This window comes from Haliotis rubra, unplaced genomic scaffold (genome assembly GCF_003918875.1).
Source record: "Haliotis rubra isolate DU_JTF1 unplaced genomic scaffold, ASM391887v1 Scf1209, whole genome shotgun sequence".
In the NCBI taxonomy this organism is placed as follows: domain Eukaryota; kingdom Metazoa; phylum Mollusca; class Gastropoda; order Lepetellida; family Haliotidae; genus Haliotis; species Haliotis rubra.
In genome coordinates this window covers 47837-70160 of record NW_025765125.1, presented here as the reverse complement: position 1 = coordinate 70160, position 22324 = coordinate 47837, and the positions used below count along the sequence as shown (strand labels likewise).

General features: G+C 39.8%; 1 protein-coding gene across 4 annotated transcripts in view; it reads right to left on the bottom strand.

Moving 5' to 3' along the window:
• Positions 1–22324, bottom strand: part of LOC124264766 (ankyrin repeat and KH domain-containing protein mask-like) — a 132893-nt gene that overhangs the window by 93830 nt on the left and 16739 nt on the right. For 3 of the 4 annotated variants that reach the window (XM_046699548.1, XM_046699565.1, XM_046699557.1), the window contains exons 4-13: positions 16557–16605; positions 16056–16090; positions 7152–7200; positions 7018–7052; positions 3029–3077; positions 2794–2831; positions 2538–2586; positions 1070–1104; positions 701–749; positions 45–79 (exon numbers count right to left, since the gene is read on the bottom strand). In XM_046699548.1, coding sequence (XP_046555504.1) covers positions 45–79; positions 701–749; positions 1070–1104; positions 2538–2586; positions 2794–2831; positions 3029–3077; positions 7018–7052; positions 7152–7200; positions 16056–16090; positions 16557–16605 — 423 coding nt within the window. Of the gene's footprint in view, positions 1–44; positions 80–700; positions 750–1069; positions 1105–2537; positions 2587–2793; positions 2832–3028; positions 3157–7017; positions 7053–7151; positions 7201–16055; positions 16091–16556; positions 16606–22324 lie in introns of those variants that run through there. The other variant, XM_046699574.1, reaches the window with a different exon arrangement.

Genomic DNA, 22324 nt, shown 5'->3' with positions numbered 1-22324 from the left:
AGTCACGTGACTACATACGTTATTTAATGGTGTATTATTCTTACCAATATGTACAGTTCAGCAATGCTCTCCCTTTCAGCTATAAAAAAAGTAAGAAGAACTTTAAGCTTTAATTTTAGCCAATAAATGTGAAATGAGACAAAATATTGTCCTCGTATATGGTATGTGCACTCTCATAGGATATCTTTGGTGGTGTTGGTTTGTTGTATAACGCTGCACTCAGCAATATTCCAGCTATTTGGCAGCGTTCTGTAAATAATCGAGTATCTAGACCAGACAACCCAGTAATCAACATCATGAGCATAGATCTACGCACATGGGAAACGATGACCACCTCATCCTGGTGGTCGCCTCTCATGCCACGCAAGGTTTGCTGAAGACCAATTCTTACCCGGAACTTATGTATTTCATGTCTATTTTGTTGGCAATCTATAGCCTGACTTTATATTGTATTTTGTTCTATAGTTTAAAAGATTTTAATTTTCATACTAGTTATATATCTATATCTGTGATATTCTTACTTTCATATGTGATATTCTAGTTGTTCCTTGACAGTTTGTTTTATAACTGATATATTTTTATGAATTTAGAACCTGGCTGAAATACTGCTAATATGACTTTATATTTTGACTCACTCACTCATGTCTATTTCATGCGACTATTTACATTGTCCATGTTTGATTACAGGTAAGTAACTTACCTTTCACATCAGTGTCATATTTTGTAAGATTCTGTATCAGGTCCCGCACCTGCAATTAAATCAAGGAAATATCCTAAAGGCAATTGTTTCTGAATCGTAGATCCTGAAAACATGAATAGAAAATACATAACACACTATATTTTCTCAAATGTTTCAAATGCTACAGAAGGATCAATCTCACTGCAATAGGATATCACTTATGCTTGCCAGATATTCTTGATCACTTGCACCAAGGAGGTTGGCACCCTTGACATTGATTGGTTGTATAGAAAGGTTCCTTGTGATCCTTGGTACTCTTCTGAACCTTTGTTTCGGTATTCTTCTTCAGTGACGTAACAATACATACATGTAACTGTGGATGTAAAGTACCTGGTTTTCCAGGCCCGGTATGGCATTCGCTTTGTCTGCAGATTAGAATGAAAGACATCTTTTCAATACACTTCATACTTTACTCTTGGGCCATCATAAGGGATAAATATGTCAAAGTAAAAACTGTTAAGGATCTTTATAATAATGTCAATTATCATTTTATTATCGAATTTTTAAAAGAAATAGAACTGATAGATGAATTTCGATTCATATGTTTTGTACATACATGCATTTCTACTATTGGTGATTTAATTCAGAACCTGAATTTGGGAGTAGCTGTACCATCGAAGGGGGTTGACGTAGCGTAAATATGTTGTCCTCCCGAGAGGGTACGTAAGACCCAAAACATTTCAAGTAAATTTAAGTCTACCAGGTTTTTAATAGTAGTATTTTTGTCATTTTAATGTATGGCTACATCTCTCGCCAATGGCTGAAGGAATGGTGTGAATCCAGCTAGGGTCCATGCAGGTAGCAAAGGCACTGTAAGTCCCCATGGTCCCTAGTATGGTGATCTACCTTCAGTTGTTGGCGATTACAAGCCCATTTTACATTGTATTGTCCAAAAATAATGTTCAACTTTTAAAGATATACGCTAGCTAGTTTTAAGTCAACCTGTGATAATCTAGTGGTTTTACTGTCCTTTGTTGACAGGGTTTTATATATTATCTGTATGTATTATGAATTTAGAACTAGTTTTAGTCACGATATGGCTGAAATATTGCCGATGTGACTTTAAATTTTAACTCACTTCACTCACTCTGCTCTTGGTTTGATCTTTAATGACTCTGTGAGTTGGAGGAAAGAAGGAAGCGCTATACACTTGAGCAAATGGTTGAAATAGAGTTGGGTGTAAAGTCTTTTCGGACGGGTATGTGCCCTCTTTGTTGGGACTCAAATCTGCGTACCCGAATGATGGAATATTAAACATGTGAAAATGAGTTCCACTGTTTATTACAGCGAGAAAAAGCTAGGAAAAGATGTTTCTGTCACTGTTCATTTTGGTCCACTAGTTTTGACTCAGCAAGTGACAACAGCCTCTCAGCACTTGGGAATAGACTCAGGTAGCTTTTGAAGAAAATGCCCTTATTTCCAGTCGAGCAGGGAAATGCTTTAGCAGCCTTATTTTTACAGTAATCCTCCCACTGATAAATCATACCACCTTATGTTCTCAGCAAAACCTTCAGTTATCAAAAAGGTATCTTTGTATTTGAAAAGAAATCTTGCAAGATAAACTGTATAATTATACAACTGCAGAAGCAGCACACTGTCACAGGTATTGCATATGCTGCACTTTGGGCCATGTGGCCTTAAATTCAAATATGCGTGTCACTTGTCATAGTGATAAACATTGTAAGAATAGCTGCCCCTGAGCATCCCGTGAAATACTGGGACAACTAATGACTGATAACCGATTATTCTTGGCCTGGACTATTTAGCATTCATCTTATCAAATGGTTATTCAACCTACCGTCAACTGTTTCTTTGAGTATTTTCAACCGTATTTGAGTTTCTTCAATCTGTAAATATAACACTGCCGCTCAGAGAAATCACAGTTGTATTACATCGTACGGTTACGTAATGCATTTAACCGGGAATCACTCCGTAAACAAACAATAAAGCAATGTGATTTAATTAACAATTGTTCCCTCAGTACTCTATTTGTACTTGTATAATCATGTTGTAAAAGGTATACTAAAAATAGCATGCTGGCATTCATTAATTACCTGTTTCTTTAGTCCAGGTATAACGTTTCTCTCCAACTCTGTATAAAATAACAAGTACTGCAGTCAGCTTATTAGTACAGGTTATTTTAGTGACTATGCAAATGTTTCATTCAAACATTTAAGAATACATTTAGATAACAAAACATAGAAACGGGTAAAGGATGGACTTGCATAATCATTATTCTAAATCTTTTTTTTACACAACTGACAAATTATCATGTACTGTGCTGCTCACCTGCTATTTCGTGTTTCTTGCATTTAACGTCTGACATCAGCTTACGTATCTGGAACCACAAAGTGGTCTGTCACTCAGAAATTTGGAATACACTGTGTGCAGGTAAGGTACAAACACGTTATCAGCACCTGCAGTCAAAGTAACAGTTATGAAATTCAAACGGCCGTTCTTAAGTTTTACATCTATATTTCATTTCAGTATTTTGCCCAGGTCACATACCCACTTTTGCCATGAAAGATTAGTTTAAGATGCCAGGCCGGACTGAAAATCGGCAAAATTTGAGGAAAACCCGACGGGGAGCTGGACGATTATCCATGGGCATCGGCTTTTTTTTTACCCTTTTGGCACATCGTAGATAAATTGGAAGTAAATAACTCAGAGTTATATTCTTACGGCGACCGGTGGGCCACACATCAGTAAGGGATCTGTGGCACATCTTACGGCAACCCACCGGTGACCCTACAGGCACCTGCCAGACCACCAGGGGAATCGGACGATGTTTTCAGTGTGTTGGGGTGGTATGGTCACCGGAGGATAACAGAAAGGTTTCCTGCCGGGAATAGATCAGTATTCGGATTGTTCCCGTTCTTAGACCGTGGGATTAAACTAAGTCGGAAGGTGACAACCATAGTGGTGGGCAAGCATCGAGCAGGCACCGAACGGGTTACATTCAGTCACCCTGATTTTTGACATGCCTGGTCCGGGGTATAAATGATGGTCTGAATGGGTTGAGCAGCATAGGTCATCAGGATGCCTGACCCACCACACGTGCTGAGATTGGCCCGGCTCCGGGGGATCCGTGTGGAGCATTCCGGAGCTCAGCATAGGCCGGCGACCTTCCCACAATTAGGTATGTGTGATCCTTGCATTTACAAAATAGTTGTACATGTGAAAGAGTAAGCTATTCCTGAAAGTAACATTTCGATGTTTCCTAAGAAAGTGCAAACGTGTATCTTAAACAAGGAATCCATCATGGAAATATACACATGGTAGTGACTACCAGCTTTGATAATGTCACCTTCAGTATATTTAGTGAGTGAGTGAGTGGGTTGACTTCAATGTCATCTTCAATTTATCTAATGAATGGGTGGGTGAGTTCACTTTAATACCATCTTCAGTGTATCAAGTGAGTGAGTGAGTGGGTGGGTTGACTTTAATGTCACCTTCAGTATATTTAGTGAGTGAGTGAGTTGACTTTAATGTCACCTTCAGTATATTTAGTGAGTGAGTGGGTTGACTTTAATGTCATCTTCAGTGTATTTAGTGAGTGAGTGGGTACGTGAGATTTTATTACTTGAATGTTAGCGTCAGTCTATCAAGTGAGGGAGTGTGTAGGCGATTTGTCCTTAATGTCATCTTCGGTCTTTAGTGTGTGGGTGGCTGGGCAATTGCCAGTTTCAGTTTATTTGGAGATCAACATTGCATTGATAATGTTTAGGAGATCAATTATGTCTCAACATTAACAGGAGTGGTCAGTTATGTCTCAACATTATGTCCTTGTTGAATTGTTTGTAGGATGTGTTTGGATGTTTTTGGTGAGGCTTCATGTACTTTAGTTTGAACGTTCAGGTCAGAATACCAAGATGTGAGAAGCACTTTACTGATGTGGCGCTGTGTTCTGATGATAAGTTGTCCCTGCTGCCAGTGCTTCCATCAGGATGACTCCTGGACACCTTGTGCTGCGGCTTTGCCCAGAAGAAGGAATTGGCGCTGCTCAGATTGTGGTGTTGAAACAGCTTGAGAAGAAGGTATTGGTGCTGCTCAGATTGTGGTGTTGGCACAGCTTGAGAAGAAGAAGGAATTGGTGCTGCTCAGATTGTGGTGTTGGCACAGCTTGAGAAGAAGAAGGAATTGGTGCTGCTCAGATTGTGGTGTTGGCACAGCTTGAGAAGAAGAAGGAATTGGTGCTGCTCAGATTGTGGTGTTGGCACAGCTTGAGAAGAAGAAGGAATTGGTGCTGCTCAGATTGTGGTGTTGGCACAGCTTGAGAAGAAGAAGGAATTGGCGCTGCTCAGATTGTAGTGTTGGCGCAGCTTGAGATGAAGAAGGAATTGGTGCTGCTCAGATTGTGGTGTTGGCACAGCTTGAGAAGAAGAAGGAATTGGCGCTGCTCAGATTGTGGTGTTGGTACAGCTTGAGAAGAAGAAGGAATTGGCGCTGCTCAGATTATGGTGTTGGTACAGCTTGAGAAGAAGAAGGAATTGGTGCTGCTCAGATTGTGGTGTTGGCACAGCTTGAGATGAAGAAGGAATTGGTGCTGCTCAGATTGTGGTGTTGGCACAGTTCGAGAAGAAGAAGGAATTGGTGCTGCTCAGATTGTGGTGTTGGCACAGCTTGAGATGAGGAAGGAATTGGTGCTGCTCAGATTGTAGTGTTGGCACAGCTTGAGAAGAAGAAGGAATTGGTGCTGCTCAGATTGTGGTGTTGGCACAGCTTGAGAGGAAGAAGGAATTGGTGCTGCTCAAATTGTGGTGTTGGCACAGCTTGAGAGGAAGAAGGAATTGGTGCTGCTCAGATTGTGGTGTTGGCACAGCTTGAGAGGAAGAAGGAATTGGTGCTGCTCAAATTGTGGTGTTGGCACAGCTTGAGAGGAAGAAGGAATTGGTGCTGCTCAGATTGTGGTGTCTGCACAGCTTGAGAAGAGGCTTTGCCCAGAGCAAGGAATTGGCGCTGATCAGATTGTGGTGTCTACACAGCTCAAGAAGAAGAAGGATTTGGTGAAGGAAGAAGGAATTGGTGCTGCTCAAATTGTGGTGTTGGCACAGCTTGAGAGGAAGAAGGAATTGGTGCTGCTTAGATGGTGGTGTTGGCACAGTTTGAGAAGAAGAAGGAATTGGTGCTGCTCAGATTGTGGTGTTGGCACAGCTTGAGATGAAGAAGGAATAGGTGCTGCACATTCCAACATCCACATGAACTGGCTTCATCTTCATTTCTTGCTGTCTAATTATTTATTTTCAGTAAAGTTAACTGCTGATCAGGGACATGATGAGCGAGCTGTCTAATGCGCCTGGCTAGGGATCCAGCGAGCTGAGCCTTAGCTGCCGGATCGAGCCAAACTATGACCGGGTATAACACTGCCGCTGTTACAGGTCATTGGCTCCCTCCCTCGGCAAGCCTTCTGCGTTCTGCTGTTTATTTTGTTGACAGTTACATAGACAGATTCTTTCATACAAATGTATAAAATCGGTGATTTACAATGTGATTAGGTTGTCTGACAAAACATCCACTTGCACAGTTTGAGATCGATTGGGTCATTGGATGAAGAGATATTTACAAAAAAACACATTCACATGCATTTCATGCCAAACTATAATGGTCCTAACAGCGGTTGGAGTGTTGTGTCACATGTACCAAACTCAGCTTTTACCAAACCATCTATGGTACAGCGTTGGTTTCTTGGTTGGTTTGTTGTTTAACGCAGTTTGTAAATAATCGAGTCTAGACCAGACAATCCGTCGATCTACACAATGGGGATACGATGACATGTGTCAACCCAGTCAGCGAGCCTGACCACCCGATCCCGTTAGTCGCCTCTTACGACAGGCATGGGTTAATGAAGATCAATTCTAACACGGATCTTCACGGGTTGATTTATAGTGAGTTCGTAATGAGTTTTTCTTTAGGAAGAGGAACCAGCCAAGGCTGACGAGACCTTTGTCCAAAAATCTGACTTGGTGATAAAAGAAAGCCACTTGTCCATAACGCCACCGTTGCTTTAAAGGTCATGGTCAAGTTACAGTGTTATAAAAATTTGACTTCACAATTTAAAAAAAATGCAAACAACTGTCAGCAAGAAAATCTAATGAAACTTAAAAGTAAATTGCAAAGATGGCTATTTACATGATGTTTCACAGCTGCTGTGTTTATCCGTGATGATCTGAACCGCCTTGTTTGTATGTCTACACTGGTTCTGCTAAATCTAGATGTGCTTAAGACAACTTCGCATATTCTGTATACATTGTACATTTGTCTGGTAAAATGATATTTACCTTCCTCTCGATGTTTTGTATATCCTCACGTTTATCTGAAAATATAACATATTCCGTCAGTAAGTTTCTCTATATGCAACGCTTCAGTGCAGATACTTACGAGAGCCACGTTTGTTATGATAAAAACTGTATACCGTATGTTTGTTTTCGGAGGTTTTCTACTTCTTCTTCCAGTTTGTTTATCTGAAATTCAGGACATAAATAATAGTTAACAATACACCATCGGTACCTTCAGCAACTTTCAGTTTGTTTAGGTAAGGGTAACATTAGGATAATCAGTATGAAAATGCATTATACGTGGATCATCGTCACTTATCAAATTGTAAATGGTCCGCAGTGTGCTGGGGCAAGTTTGTCACTTCATCTTTCTTGTTTAATGGTTTCTTTCAACCCATCTTATTCCATAGGCCTGTAGTACATAAAACATACTCCATAGTCACCCCGAGCAGTAACATCTAAGTTTTTTCAAATAATATTTTGCCTGTGTCATGTTGCATAGAATATAAAAATTGATCAATTCTGCAGAAGTAAACTGTTTGTACTTGTTCGTAATGGTGTAAATTTGATAACGTTTGGATATCTATAAAAATGATTTGGTAAATATTTTCTTCTAGGGTCTGAGAACAGCGGACAAACAATAAGGAAATGGTACTCATCCTCTACAGTATTTAAATCACATAGTTGGCATAGTCTCTCTTGTCGATTAATATCAGTATAGCGTCCAGTTTCTATAAATAAATCATGAGATGAACATCGAAAACGTGATAGTAAAACTCGGAACTCGGAACTCGGAACCGCTTTACTGTTATTTAGAGAGGTACCAGTCCAAACGTCTTCACTTCAAAATGTTTGTAATAAAAACATTTGATTCATAACGTCAGTGATTCAAACAATGTCTGCACATGAATATCCTTAGGTCTTTGAGCCAGTGACATGATAACATTAGGGTAGCAGCTAACTTTTTGGTCATACCATGCGTTTGGTCCTACCATGCGTTTGGTCATACCATGCGTTTGGTCATACCATGCGTTTTGTTGTGTAGCTACTACACCGTTTGAATTAACGTGAAGCAAACATCAGCTGACCATTGGGCCATCCGATAAACGGTATCGCTTGTTCTCACACGTGTCCGACTTGAACCGGGATGGTATAATGCATATATACTGAGTCAAAAAAGAAACTTCACATTCTTTCTTCAGGGCACTATAAAAGAACAAGAGATGGTAAGATGGTTAAATTGTTATTATTTCATTCCTGAGATCGGTGTGATGTACTCGATTCACTGACAGTGCCATGATCAGTTCCGTTAGGCTACACCGCCGTTCCAAGACATGGGTATACAGAATGTCAAGTCACAAGAATAAAAATGCGAAATTTCTTAGTTCAATATCGTGTATGGCCGCCCCGCGCGCATTCACCACTGCCAAACACCGTCTCCTCATCGACTGCCTGATGCTTGTGAATACGTGGTTGGGCATTCTGCGCCATTGCTCTTGCAAGGCAGCGCCAAGTTCCTGCAAATTCTGAAGTTGGTTCCTGAGACCACGAAGCCTTCTCCCAGTTGCAACCCAAACGTGCTCTATTGGATTAAGGTCAGGGGACCTCGATGGCCAGTCCATGACGTTGATTCCAGAGGTTTGAAGGAAATTTCGTGTCAACATCACGGTATGCGGCCGAGCATTATCAATCTGGAACTGTAGACCTGGGCCATGAGCCGCCATGATAGGAACGAGTTCAGGGGTGAGCACCTGATCTCGATAAGCTGCAGCTGTGAGGTTTCCACGGATGACCAGAAGTCGGGAACGGTTGTTCCCACAGAAAGCACCCCCTCACCATGCAACTTCCGCCCCCGAATCTGTCGACTTCCTGTACACAACATTGGGCATACCGTTCATGACGTCGTCTCCAGACTCTATGCCTGCCGTCCGCGAATCTGAGGGTAAACCTGGATTCATCGCTAAAGACGACTCGATTCCAGTCTCTCTGGGTCCATCGGAGGTGACGTTGCGCCCACAACAGACGTTGACGTTGATGAAACGGCGTCAATATTGGCCCACAATATGGATGTCGAGAATGGACATTGGCAGCCCGCAAGATTTCGAATGGTCTGTGAGGACAGTCGACCTCTAAACATCTCAGCCCTGGTTCGTGTAGCCGGCAGAAATCTGTCACATATGTGACGTAGGACGATTTGACAGTCTTCTGCTCGTGACGTCACACGTGGACGACCCGACCTTGGGCAATCAGAAGTGGTGCCAGTTTGTTGTAGACGACCTCGCAAGTCATACACAGTACGACGGCTGCATCCCATTGCTCTTGCGACGTCAATAACTGATCTTCCCGCTTGCAACATGCCAACGGCAAGTTCACGTTGCACATTTGACAATCGTGGCATTTCAAGTACCGTTAGAACTGTGGTTTAAAAGTGTTTTTTCAATTCTTGTGGCCATTGCAAACACGTGCATATGAAGAAAACTTCGATGCGAAGATCACGCGATCGACTGCACGTGCAACACCTGATTTGGCACTAACGTCATTTGCACGACGAATGGATGGGTTTGAGGTGGGTTTTGCTAACATTTTTCTAGAGTCGAAAGTTAGGGATCCCATTTCGGATACATAGATGTATCATCAGAGAAAAATTATTCATTATTTTTCAGATTACATTTTGTGAAGTTTCTTTTTTGACTCAGTATATTTCCCTAGATCTATGTTCAATAGGAGATAGTAAAGAACTGAAATGTGCTTGTTGACGGTACTCTGCACTGAATCTTAAATCAGACATATTTTCCATTTCTCATTATTTGCCTTGTAGTTACTAAAATCTCATGGAAAGAAATGTACAAAAACTGTCATGAGATTGTAAGCATGAAACGTAACAGTAGTATAAGGGCCTTTATAGGGTCAAAATCTATTTTTAGAATAGGCCCCTGGTAACAGGCTATTTTTAGATGATGAGTCATGTCAACACCTGCTGTTTCTATTTTTAGAAGAGTCTATATTTAGACCATGACTCATGTTGGACATGGGTTTTCCCACAACCTATTTTTTAGACTCTGGTATATAAGCCCCACCAAACAGCTTCATGTCATACTCAGTCTCTGAAGTCACTAGTGGATATACATTCAAGTGATTTCACACATTGTGGATATACCAGTGTATTTCTCATTGGATTATACTGTGTGCACTGGATTACTAATCAACCTTGGATTATACTGTCTACAGGGTTTATATTTTCATCAGCCTCTCAACTACACATCTCTGGAGTAATTAAACATTGTGTATATTTCTCACTGGATTACAAAACATCTTATACAATAGAGTCACTACACATTATACTACCAGTGTATTTCTCTTTAATCTCAAAGCGAGCGCCCATTATCGCAGTATCAATTCCCGTCTGACTAACTATAACTATTAAAAATGTGAAATTCAAATGCATACAACGTCCTACCTTCAGTCCTTACATTGTAACACAGAATACATCGTAACACAGATTAAGATTTACATCATCATCAGATTGAACGAGTGTTGGTGATAAAGTGTACATGAAGTCAACTCACCTCTGTTCATCATATCCATTGTTGAGGCAAACAGTGGTGGTAAATCTAGATGTTTAGAGGGGTTGGAACAAGTAACCCATTCATGTGAAGAAACAGATTGATTCATACTGTACTCCAACAATGAATGACTCATTTTGCCCACCCGTAAGTCCGACCTACAGCCATTCAAAGCTATGTTTACGGGAAGGGAATCCCCTCTCCCAACCAAGCATGAAGATTAAGAAAACAAGCGTATAATGGAGTGAAAAATAAAATAACTTCAAATACATGTTACCGAGTGTCCATGTTAATACTTTCTTTTAATTTGCCACAGCCTCCGAGTGAGGTGTGCCATGTTCATTCTGCCATAACATTGCCTCTCCCCTACGTTCAATGAACCGAGAAGCATGACGGCCTTCACGCCCATTGAAGAAACCAGGTCATAGATCGCGTCCCCGCCGCCATTTTGAAACAAAATGATAAATATATAGATTTAAACAAATAACAAAGTCCTAGCCATGCCCGCCGATGAAAAACTGAGTATAATGTTGAAACTCATCGCGAAATCACTCACAGCATGCTTCTCACCAAAATATCCCATGAAGAACGAGTCACCATGAACTTACTTTAAAAATCCCACATAATCATATGAATAAATACAGCCCACACAGAATACAACCTATAGAAAATTGATTACACATGACTCACATATGCCATGAGCCTACTTTAAAACTCACACACAATCACATGAATAAACACAGCCCGATACACACACAGGATACGATCGATAGAAAGTTGACATGACTCCCATATGCCATGAATCTTTAAATCCCAACACAATAAACACAGTCCAATCATAATCAGAACCTTTCCCTAGATTCATCGTTTTTCTAAACTACAGCTTACATAAAACCAATGTTAGTGTGTAGATGTACTCGCATTGTTAACATGTGTACTCACGATACTGTCGTCAACAACATTATTCACACAATACGTTTTATACGCAAAAATACTCACAAATTAGAATAGAGAATGATCCATCACATAAATTCCACACCTACTGTGCTGTTTTAAACGGTCATGAAACCGCCAGAATACCTAAACACGCACAGCACAACATGCCGGCTGCACATGGCAGTGAACAAAGAGCATTCAAGATTGGCGCCAACAGCCCCTACCTAAAACCGGTTCTGTCAAACTGGATCGCAAACGGGTCTATCAAACCGGTTCGCAAACGGTTCTGACTCAAATTGGCTACATGTCCAAACCGGCTACATGTCCAAACCGGCTTACAACACTAGTGACCTTTTGTAATAGCTTATGTATTTATAAACCGTTTATATATATATGTATATATATAAATATATTCATTACAGATCATTAAAATTGTTGTTGTATTCAATACAATGAACTGTAACAGTTGTTATCTTCAATACCATGAACTGAAACAGTTGTTATCTTGTATTCAATCAACAAGAATGACGATTAAACTGAAACTTGTATGTCTGATAATAGTATGAGGAGGTTAAACATTTTCGTGGATTCAGTGAAATAGGGTTGAAATTGGTATTATAAAACCAAGAATTGTACAACAGTTGTTTTATGTCAATCCTACAGCAATACATTCAGTGAGTTTAGTACACTCTCATCAGCTCTATGGCGGTGGTCTGTACACAATTGCCCAGACAATCCAGTGATCAACAGCATGAGCGTCATTCTACACCATGTGCCATGTGTCAACCAGCGAGCCTGACCACTCGATCCCTTAGTCGCCTCTTATGACAAGCATGGGTTACTGAAGGGTAACCCAGAGGTACAATACATTAAGAAACAAGAGATATACAGATTTCATTGTTTATTAGCTCCGTTTCAAATGAGTAGACATTAGGATAGGAGCTCTCCCAAATGCCTACTTTACATCTGTTGTCTTATTACCCTTCAGCATCATCCACCTGTCCTTCACTCTCTTCATCAGATGTTATGTCTTCATCTTCGGTCATGCCTTCGACCCAAGACTTATATTGGTACAATTTTGAAATCACTTCATGATACATATTATTTGTGTCTTTTACTCGTTTCAGTATTCCTTGTGTCTTTGGACCATCCTGCATATGGTACAGATAAGTAATAAATCGGGCATACGTCTCTTTAAACGTGCTCCAGATCAATTTGTTCAGTTTGGCTTGAATCATGTCTTCGCTTTAAACCTCTTTTTATGTACAGCTGTCGTTTCTCATCCAAAAAGTCTTTATTCAGCTCACGCGTACGTGAATACATTTGTCTTATACCTTGCTCTTCGAGATCAACCATCTTATTTTTCCTGTTGTGTGTGACATCGCTTAGTGATTCAACATCATCGTCCTCATTTTCCATTTCAGGACATTGTTTATCGTGTAAATGTCTTTGTAAGTTATGGTTAGTGCTAAACACTTGACCACAATAGTCACAATCCACCAGAGGACGTGGTCTCTTCACAGGTGAGAAGTTGTTGTCTTCCTCCCACTGCCTTTTCACTTGGGGTATCCCAGGAGGACCCACTGAAGACTTTTCGGGACACCAGTTTCTTCTGTGTTTTTGCAAATCTTGCACATCTTGAAACACGAGTCCACAGGCATCACAAGTTGGCATGGTTGAGAGGTTTTCTTCACACGTCTCGCTCACGCTGAACATCTAACTCGGACTGATTTGTCCTGGCTTGGAGGTGTCCTTTTAAACTGAATGCATTGGGACAAAGTCGTCTATGGGGAGGTGTTTGGGGTTTTAGATCAACCAACAAGTAGCCATAAGGCTTCTGGGTAGCCCTTTGAAACGGCTCCATGAAATGGTCTCATGTTACCTGGATACATTTGCCTCGCCAAAGTCATGATGGGTTGTTGATCGATAGGGTTGTTGAACAGAAGCAGATAATGACAGTTTCTTCGTTGTGTGGGATCCTTACTGAAATACAAATTCTGGTTCAAGGCGATCACTGAGAGATTACGATGATGACTTCCTTCCGTAAAACAGATCTGTAATCGTGGATCTTTGCTGGCAGTCGACATTAAGTCATCGAGGATAACCACGTTCACCACACAGGGGTCCAGAAATGCATCCTTTTCGAGATCAGAAGGAATGCCTTGATGAAATTCCACATAGGGATAAACATGGGTTTGAATGGCATTATACAAGGGCTGCCATCGTTTGTAGAGCCATATAATACGTTCAGGATAAGGTTTAATGTTCATCCTTTCTAGAATCTGTTTCACTAAGTAGGTTTTCCCACAGGAGGTTGGCCCTGAGACGATCATGGTGAAGGGGTGAATCAGTCTACATTCTTCCAATGACTGGGTAATACTTTCTGATGAATGTGGTTGTTGCTGCTGCTGCTGCTGCTGCTGCTGCTGCTGGTGCTGACGGTGGAGGAGGAGGAGGAGGAGGAGAGGGTGGTGACGGCTGCTGCTGCTGCTGCTGCTGCTGCTGCTGCTGCTGCTGCTGCTTGATATCTTTTGGATGTTTTGTTCGAATATGACGGGACAAGTCATGAGCCCAAACATATTGTTTGGAGCATATGGGACAGGGATGCATAATGATGTTCACACGTCAACAGTCCTACTACAAATGATACATTTAGCCTTTCGTCTCTATTTAAAAATATGTTTTCATTCGCTTTGTGTTTTCCGTATTGATGGCACTTTCCCTTTCTCTCTTCAACCTGGCTTTAGCTTGTTCAACCACTTGTTGAGTAGGGGTAACGAAATTAATCTTTAGGTTGCTCTGTGGTTTCTGGTTTTGTTTGTCTTTCTTCCACTCTGGATCATACAGTTCCAAATATCGATCGATCGACAGACAACATGGCAGATTTTCTCCTCCACGTGTTATAGAATGATAAGGGTCTCCTTTCCTTCAGCCCTGAGCATGTAATATCGTGTCCATTTTTCAGCATCCGGTGCGAAGAGTTTGTATCGTGGATTATTCATGATGAAAATGGGAGCGCCTGAGGTGATGCGTCACTGTCACTGGTCCACGGCTAAATGAAGCTAGATAGCCCTTGTGGCCTGTTATATAGATATCTTCATTGACCTTGGTATAGCTTTCAACATCGCTGCCAGGATGGTTCGGATGCACTACTATGACAAACTAAACCGGGTGTACCAAACATACTAACCCAATGCTCTGTCAAACAACCAGGCATTTTGAATGGCCTCATCTCTAAGTGCATTGACAAACTGTGGTTTCAAAAGAAATGCTACGATTGGCATGTTACTGGCAAAAGCCTCTTCCACCTACTGTCTGTCGTCCACAGGGGTGAACTAATCTTCGTAACACCACTAGATAGTTATTTCTATCATTTTTCCTCAGGAAACGGCGCTTTCATATCGAGTTACTGGTAATCTTCCCTTTAATAACCTATTGATAATACCATTGATGGCAAGAATCTGTTCTCTGTTCATTTCTAAGATGTCTTGTCGAATCTCCTCAATGTCTTGAAACATTAGCATGAACCTTAAAAATTCGTAATGCTTCAACACGTACCTAGCCATACTATTTCAAGCAAACAAACTCTTATCGCGTTGGGATCTCAGTGAGATTAGTATTGAGTCAACCTCTATTTATACTATACATAGACAACCAAGGCAGACATACTCTTAACATTGATTTATTTCCAATAGTCACACATTTGACATCACACTCTTGGTTGCAAATCCACATGACTACCCCAACGGGTCACCTCTTTCCGAGGTACTCCCACCAGGGCCAAATACGGACAATCTGGAGACCATTTTTCATGTTCGGCACAGGGATCATCATCTACTTCCCAGTTCTTGAGAATGAGACCACATTGAAAACACTTGCAAACGTCCCCTCTGATTAAGTACACAAATCCTGCTTGAGCCATGTGACCAGGACTCTGTTTCATCTGCACTGGCCAGTCTTTAAACGAATCGAGTCTTTTCTGGAATGAAGTCCATTCAGTCTTGATTGCACAGCAATCGAGTGTCTTGTCGAATGGGTAATGTCCACACACATCCATGATATCCCAGACCAATGGCAACACGTCCGCACAGTACAGCGTCTAAACCAAGAATGGCTTTAAACCCAGTAACTGTAGTCACTAGGGTTGCAAAAGGAACACTGGTAGTATAATGTGTAATCACTAGGTGTAGTGTCTGAAACTGTGTATGAAGACTGTTCGGGGGACTTTATATTATTCTAAAAATAGACACACCAGGTGTTCACATGAGTCATGGTCTAAATATAGATTTTGACCCTATAAAGCCCCATAGCTAAAAATAGATTTTGACCCTATAAAGGCCCCTATACTACTCGTAACGTCGTTAACAAACTTTGGATTATTGAACTTTGTTCCCTTCTGACAGATCATGGACATGTATATGTGCAATACAATGAGCATACTGTATAAAATACAATGCATCCCAGAGGTATTATACGTCCCCCGTCTGTGTGAACAGGCATAACCTCTATAATGTCACACAGAATTTGGTGTATATGACTTACCTTCGACCCCAGACTGTTAACACTCTCTATTCTATCTGTTGGTAAGAAAAACATTTTAAAATAGTTATCAACTTCTTGAATGTTTCATATAATATGCTAACACAGTTTTACAATGTAGCATATCTTAAAACAACTTATGCATCACCGATCTTTTTATATGATGTTGGTATGGATAACAACCCTACATTTAAACATACAACTGACGACCTTGACAATGTTACTTTTTAATCGCCCAAGGTCTCCATCACTGCAGCTCCTATTTTTCCTGCAATGCCTCAAAACACGTGGCTGAACAGTTTTCCAATAACTTAATTAACGTTTTTAGAAAAGTGGAATAGTTCCTGTATTCTTTAAAAATCAGACTGTTCCTGTGGTCCCATAGGCGCTTGTATACGACCTAAGTCTTCAGGCAGACATCCACGCTTCACGTCCATAACCAACTCAGATGGAACAGAAGCTTAAGTACACGTATAATATGGATATCTTCTGATGGACACCTACCTTGTTTTTCCTTCTCCTTTACCGAGAGTACACAGCGCAAACGAAGGAGCTAAAAAGAAAACCACACGAATGATTATTTCAGATCATTGTAATGGATTTAACATTTGATATATTTGGGATTACCCTTTCCCAGCAAAGTACAGATTCTAGTACTTTTGACTGGTTGAGTCCCATCCGGACACCCTCAGAGTCAGACACCTAATCGCCAGCACACAAAGTCAGCCATCTAACCCGATCAGCCAGCACAGTTTCCACATCGGGACTCAACCAAACAAAAAGCACTAAAGTACTTTACGGGGAAAGTGTAATCCAAAATATAACATATGTTACATTTCATTACAGAGCGGCAGTATCGAATGTGACCACTGCGTTGACTCATGATAGCCAGCGGCGGAGCTTTAAAGTTATCAGATATTGTTTGGTTTGGTTTGTTGTTTAACGTCGCACTCCGCAATATTCCAGTTATATTGGCCGCGGGCTAAATATAGTCGAGTCTTGACCAGACAATCCAGTGATCAACATCATGACCACCGATCTACGCAACTGGGATACGATGACACGTGTCTAGCCAGTCAGCGAGCCTGACCACCCAATCCCGTTAGTCGCCTCTTACGACAAGCATGGGTTACTGAAAGTTCATTCTAACCAGGATATTATAGACATCTGATGACATAGAAAAAACTATAGAACGTAACCCATACGTCTGCGAAAGATTTTCCCAACTGAGCTAGCGTTGTCGGCCGTTTACAACAGTGTAACGTGTGGGGTATTATGCCTCTACAACATGGCAATGTATTTGTACAAAGGTAAAGATCTTGATGACGTCCCGACAGCGGTCAATATTGAAAGTCCATCATGTCCATCCACTTTCTATGTATATATTTCTTTACCTATGTATTTATGTATTCTCATGTACCACCGTTGGTTTGTTGAGAAATAAACTTCTCTGTCTGTCTGTCTGTCTGTCTGTCTGTCTGTCTGTCTGTCTGTCTGTCTGTCTGTCTGCCACTAACGCACCATTAGTTGCCTTGTGATGTCAACCTATACAGATTATACACACGCCTGACATTACTTTTCACTTGAGAAGAAGACCAACAGTTGTGTGAAGATCACCCAGGATACTCATCATGGGCCTATTTTTCAAACTTGACCACTGTTGAGTACTACCACCACCTTGCTTTTATATCACACCTTCACTGATGTCTCTACACTGTTGCCTGTCAAATTCCGGATTGACTTCATAACTCTACATGGACAAACACCTGAATACCTCTCTAGTCTTCTCTGTGAGTACATCCCAACCCGACCATTACGATCCGAGAATCACCAGCTACTTATCGTTCCTAAAGTTCGACTCTCATCCCATAGGAAAAGATCATTCCAAACACTTAGCCGGCAGTCCTGGAACAACCTGCCCACTCACATCATGAACGTTGAATGTTTGAACTCAGATCATTAAAAACCCTCTTTTTCCATCTTGCCTATTATTAGACTTCCTATGTTTAGTTTTGAACATTAAGGTGTTCGGTAAGATAAATACGTTGTTCACTGGTCCCTCGGGTCCATGGGTTGATGTACCCTCGATGTTCGTTATGTTCCTCTCGCGCTTCGGGCTCAGGGAACATAAACAAACATCGAGGGTACATCAATCCATGGCCCCCTCGTGACCAGTGAACACTTATATTAGTATTAGTTATAAGTACAATATATATTAATATGTATAGTATATATAGTGTTAGTATTAGTTATAAGTAGGGGCGGTGGGGTAGCCTAGTGGTTAAAGCGTTGGCTCGTCACGCCGAAGGCCCGGGTTCGATTCCCCACATGGGCACAATGTGTTAAGCCCATTTCTGGTGTCCCCGCCCTGATATTGCTGGAATATTGCTAAAAAGCGGCGTAAAACTAAACTCAGTCAGTCAGTATAAGTACATGGTATATATAGTATGTATAATATCAGTATTAGTAATTAGTTATTACTTATTAGTATTGATATCGGCATTTGCAATATGTTTGCATTACGGGTGCGACACAACACCTTCAAAAATTTTACCTTGGTTTTGCTTGGGTCAGCCACTACCCTATCATTCCCTTTGTTTGAGCCAGGGCAAATGTTCTGGTTGAGTGGCTGACCCTATTATTCTTTTTAGATTGCACGCTTTTTAACCCTCACTTGCACCTCAGTCACCGCACTGACAGCATGTTCAACATTTGAAATATTTCTCTACTGCCAAGGTATGCTTATCTAGTTAAATACATAATCATATATGCATATATCTTTTTGTAAATAAAATTACAAAAACATTATATTATGTATGTTAAAAAAGGTAAGGTGTACATTGTGAGAGATTTAGTAAATTGCAAAATCTCCTAGACAGGCAGCTATTTGAATATGTTTATGAAGCTTTTATCATGTATGTGATGTGTATGCATGTGTATTTATGGTAGTATTAGAATGTATTTGTTTGTTTTTTTTGTTTTTATTATTTTATTCCACTTCTTTTGTTGTACAGCAAATCATACATGTCATACAATACATAATATGTCATTTAACATATGCTTCATTGAAAACAGACTGTTTATGGCAGCACGAGCAATGCCATCTATCGATAAGCAGTTTCATCAAAAGAGTAACTTGATAAAATGGTTCAAACAACCTGCTTACGGCAACTGGACCAATGCTATACATCGAGTTTCAACAAAAGGAGTAATTAAATACAGTGGTTCAAACATACCACTTATGGCAGCTGGACCAATGTCATACTTCGATAGACAAAGTTTCATTGAAAAGGGTAATTGAATAGAGTGGTAAAGAAACATACTGCGTATGGTAACTGGACCATACATCGAGAAACAAGGTTTCATCGAAAAGGGTAATTGAATAGAGTGGTTAAGAGACAAACTACGTATGGCAACTGGACCATACATCAATAAACAAAGTTTCATTGATAATAGTAATTGAATAAAGTTGTTCAAAACATACCACTTATAGCAGATGGACCAATTTCATACATCGATAAACAAAGTTTCATCGAAAAAGGGTAATTGAATATAGTGGTTCAAACAAACAACTTATGGCAACTGGACCAAAATTTAACAAGTTTGTTGTAATGACAGTTAGAGTAAGCTATGGCTTTTGTTATGTTATAATAATTCGTTAGCTCCCTCAGGTTTGAAGCAAAGGCAAGTTTTCCTCGATTAAGATAAACTTTGAAAATTGTGTTTTTTATTACGAGACAGATTACGTTTAAAGGGACATTTCTTAGAAGGAAAGCCCAACAGAATTGTTTCTTTAGTAAACTGTATATTGATTTCCGCCTTGCTGTTCACCCAGTTTTGGACTTCAATCCAGATTGAGTTCACAATTTCACAATTTCACAAAACATGACAAATATCTGCTATGAACTTATTACAAGTTGTACAGACAGGAGAGTTCAGGTATCCAATCTTAAACAAATATTTTCCAACTGGAAGGATTCGGTTAATAATTTTATATTGAAACCACCGTAATTGAACACTATCAGTTGATCGAAATGGAATTTCATTAATATTCCTCCATTCCATATCTGTATATTGTTTTACTATATCTTTCTCCCATTGTTGACTGGCTGAAGTCTTCTGGAACTTGGATCCTAATAACACATTATAGTAGTATTTTGAGCCCTTTTGGGTATTCAGGAGCAAACGAATATTAAATGGTAATAATTGTGCTGTTAATGGTGTAATATCGTCATAATCAAGCTCGTTTAAATATTTATTCAAAGCGTTTTTTTACCCTGTAAAATGTTAAATAATTGAAGGAAATATTGTACTTATTTCTTAAATCTAGGTATGAACGAGTTTGACCATCCTGGTCTATCAAATCATTGATATATTTTACTCCGGCTTCCTCCCATTGTTTAATAAATATGCATTTTGTATCAATCTTAACATTATCATTATATCATATATACCGTGAGTACGCATCTTTTCGTGTTTTCTTATGCTTATTCACGAATGGAGCCCAGGATGATAAAACATATCTCCTGTAGGGGTTTCTTATGTTGTTAATGATATTATCTCTTATATGGATCGCATCCGTCTCTAGAATATTACATGGAATACTATTTGATTCGTAAAGAAATAATTGATGTATTGTGTTCGAGAAGGTAAATCGTCTAAGACATGAAATCTTTTGAGAAGCAATTACATCCCTTACAAATGGAGTATTGAACCCCCCGTCCGGAATATTGCATATTACCCTGTTCCTTTTAATCTGATCGGGTTTTTCCTTCCAAATATATCGAAAGCAATTTGCTTGGAAATTTTGTATTACATTTTCTGGTGGTGTAGGAACAGTAGAAAATAAGAGATTAAGTTTTGGTAACAATAAGGATTTTAGCATTGTGTTACGTCCAAACGGCGTTAACGTTCTACATTTCCACATTTTCATTGAATTTTAAATTTCTTTAAATTTTTCGTTGTAATTAGCATCTACCATATTTTCAAGATCAATGTCAAATTTGATACCCAGTAACTTAAATGTTTCAGTCCAGTCCATTCTACAGTTCTTCAATAGTTTCATTCGGCTACGTTTTTTTGAACCAATCCAAATCAACTTTGTTTTATCAATGTTAATTTTTAAACCAGAGAAACGTGCAAAAACGGTTAATGTGTTCACGACTGCTTGCAAGCACCTTTCAGTACCATCTTACATTAAGGAAGTATCATCTGCGAACTGCGCTAATAAATGTTCAATAGATCCAATCTTTAATCCTCTGATAGATTTATTGCTTTTAAGTAATTTGGTTAATATTTCAGTGCATACTATGAAAATATATGGAGAGATTGGCTCTCCTTGGCGACAACCTAGACTTAGTTTGAAAAAGGGGCTAGCAAACCCATTTACTAATACACAAGATTCAGAATTATTATACAGCAGTTTTATCCATTTTCGAATGGAAGGGCCGAAATCTAAAAAAGCGAAAATCGCCAGTCTAAAGAATCGAAAGCCTTTTCGAAATCAATAAGCATTAACAAGCCTGGAATCTGATACGTATCCACACATTCCATAACGTCATACACTTGTCTTGTAACCTCTCCCATATATCTACCCTTTATGAAGCCTTTTTGTTCCTCACTGATAAATCACCTTAACTTTTTAGGTTTGCCTTCTTTTGGAATACAAGTGATGATACCCTGCACTTGTGTATCTGATAGAGCTCCGTTTCTGTAAGCATAATTTAGCGATTTTATAAGATACACATTTAAATCCCGCCAAAAGAAGAATTTGAAGAATTCTGCAGTGAAACCATCAGGGCCGGGGCTTTTTTTCATTTTTCATACGCTCCAAAGCATTAAGAACTTCACCTTATGTTAATTCACCTTCTAATGTTTCTGCCAATTCATCACTAACTTTCTTGTGGCTATTCGGAAATAAATCTTCGAGATCTATTTGAAAAAATTCCTTTACACAGTAGAGATTTTGATAAAACGTTTTAGTCTCAATTAAAATGTCTGAAATATTAGAGATTATTTCTCCGGATTTTGTTTCAAGTTCATGTATGTATGTCAAGAATGTATTTTATTGTGTGCTATGCCAGATCTGTACATTTGTGCTATATTCTGATTTGAAAATAATGTCCACATGCCAAAGGAGATTACGTAAAGAAGTTAGTATTTAAATCATTTCCATAGATGTAGATAAGGTATTTGAAGCTACTCTAGCCTTGGCCATGTAGTCATGGGAGATAATGTGGCCTACAGGCCATACTCCTGGTATGTTATTATGT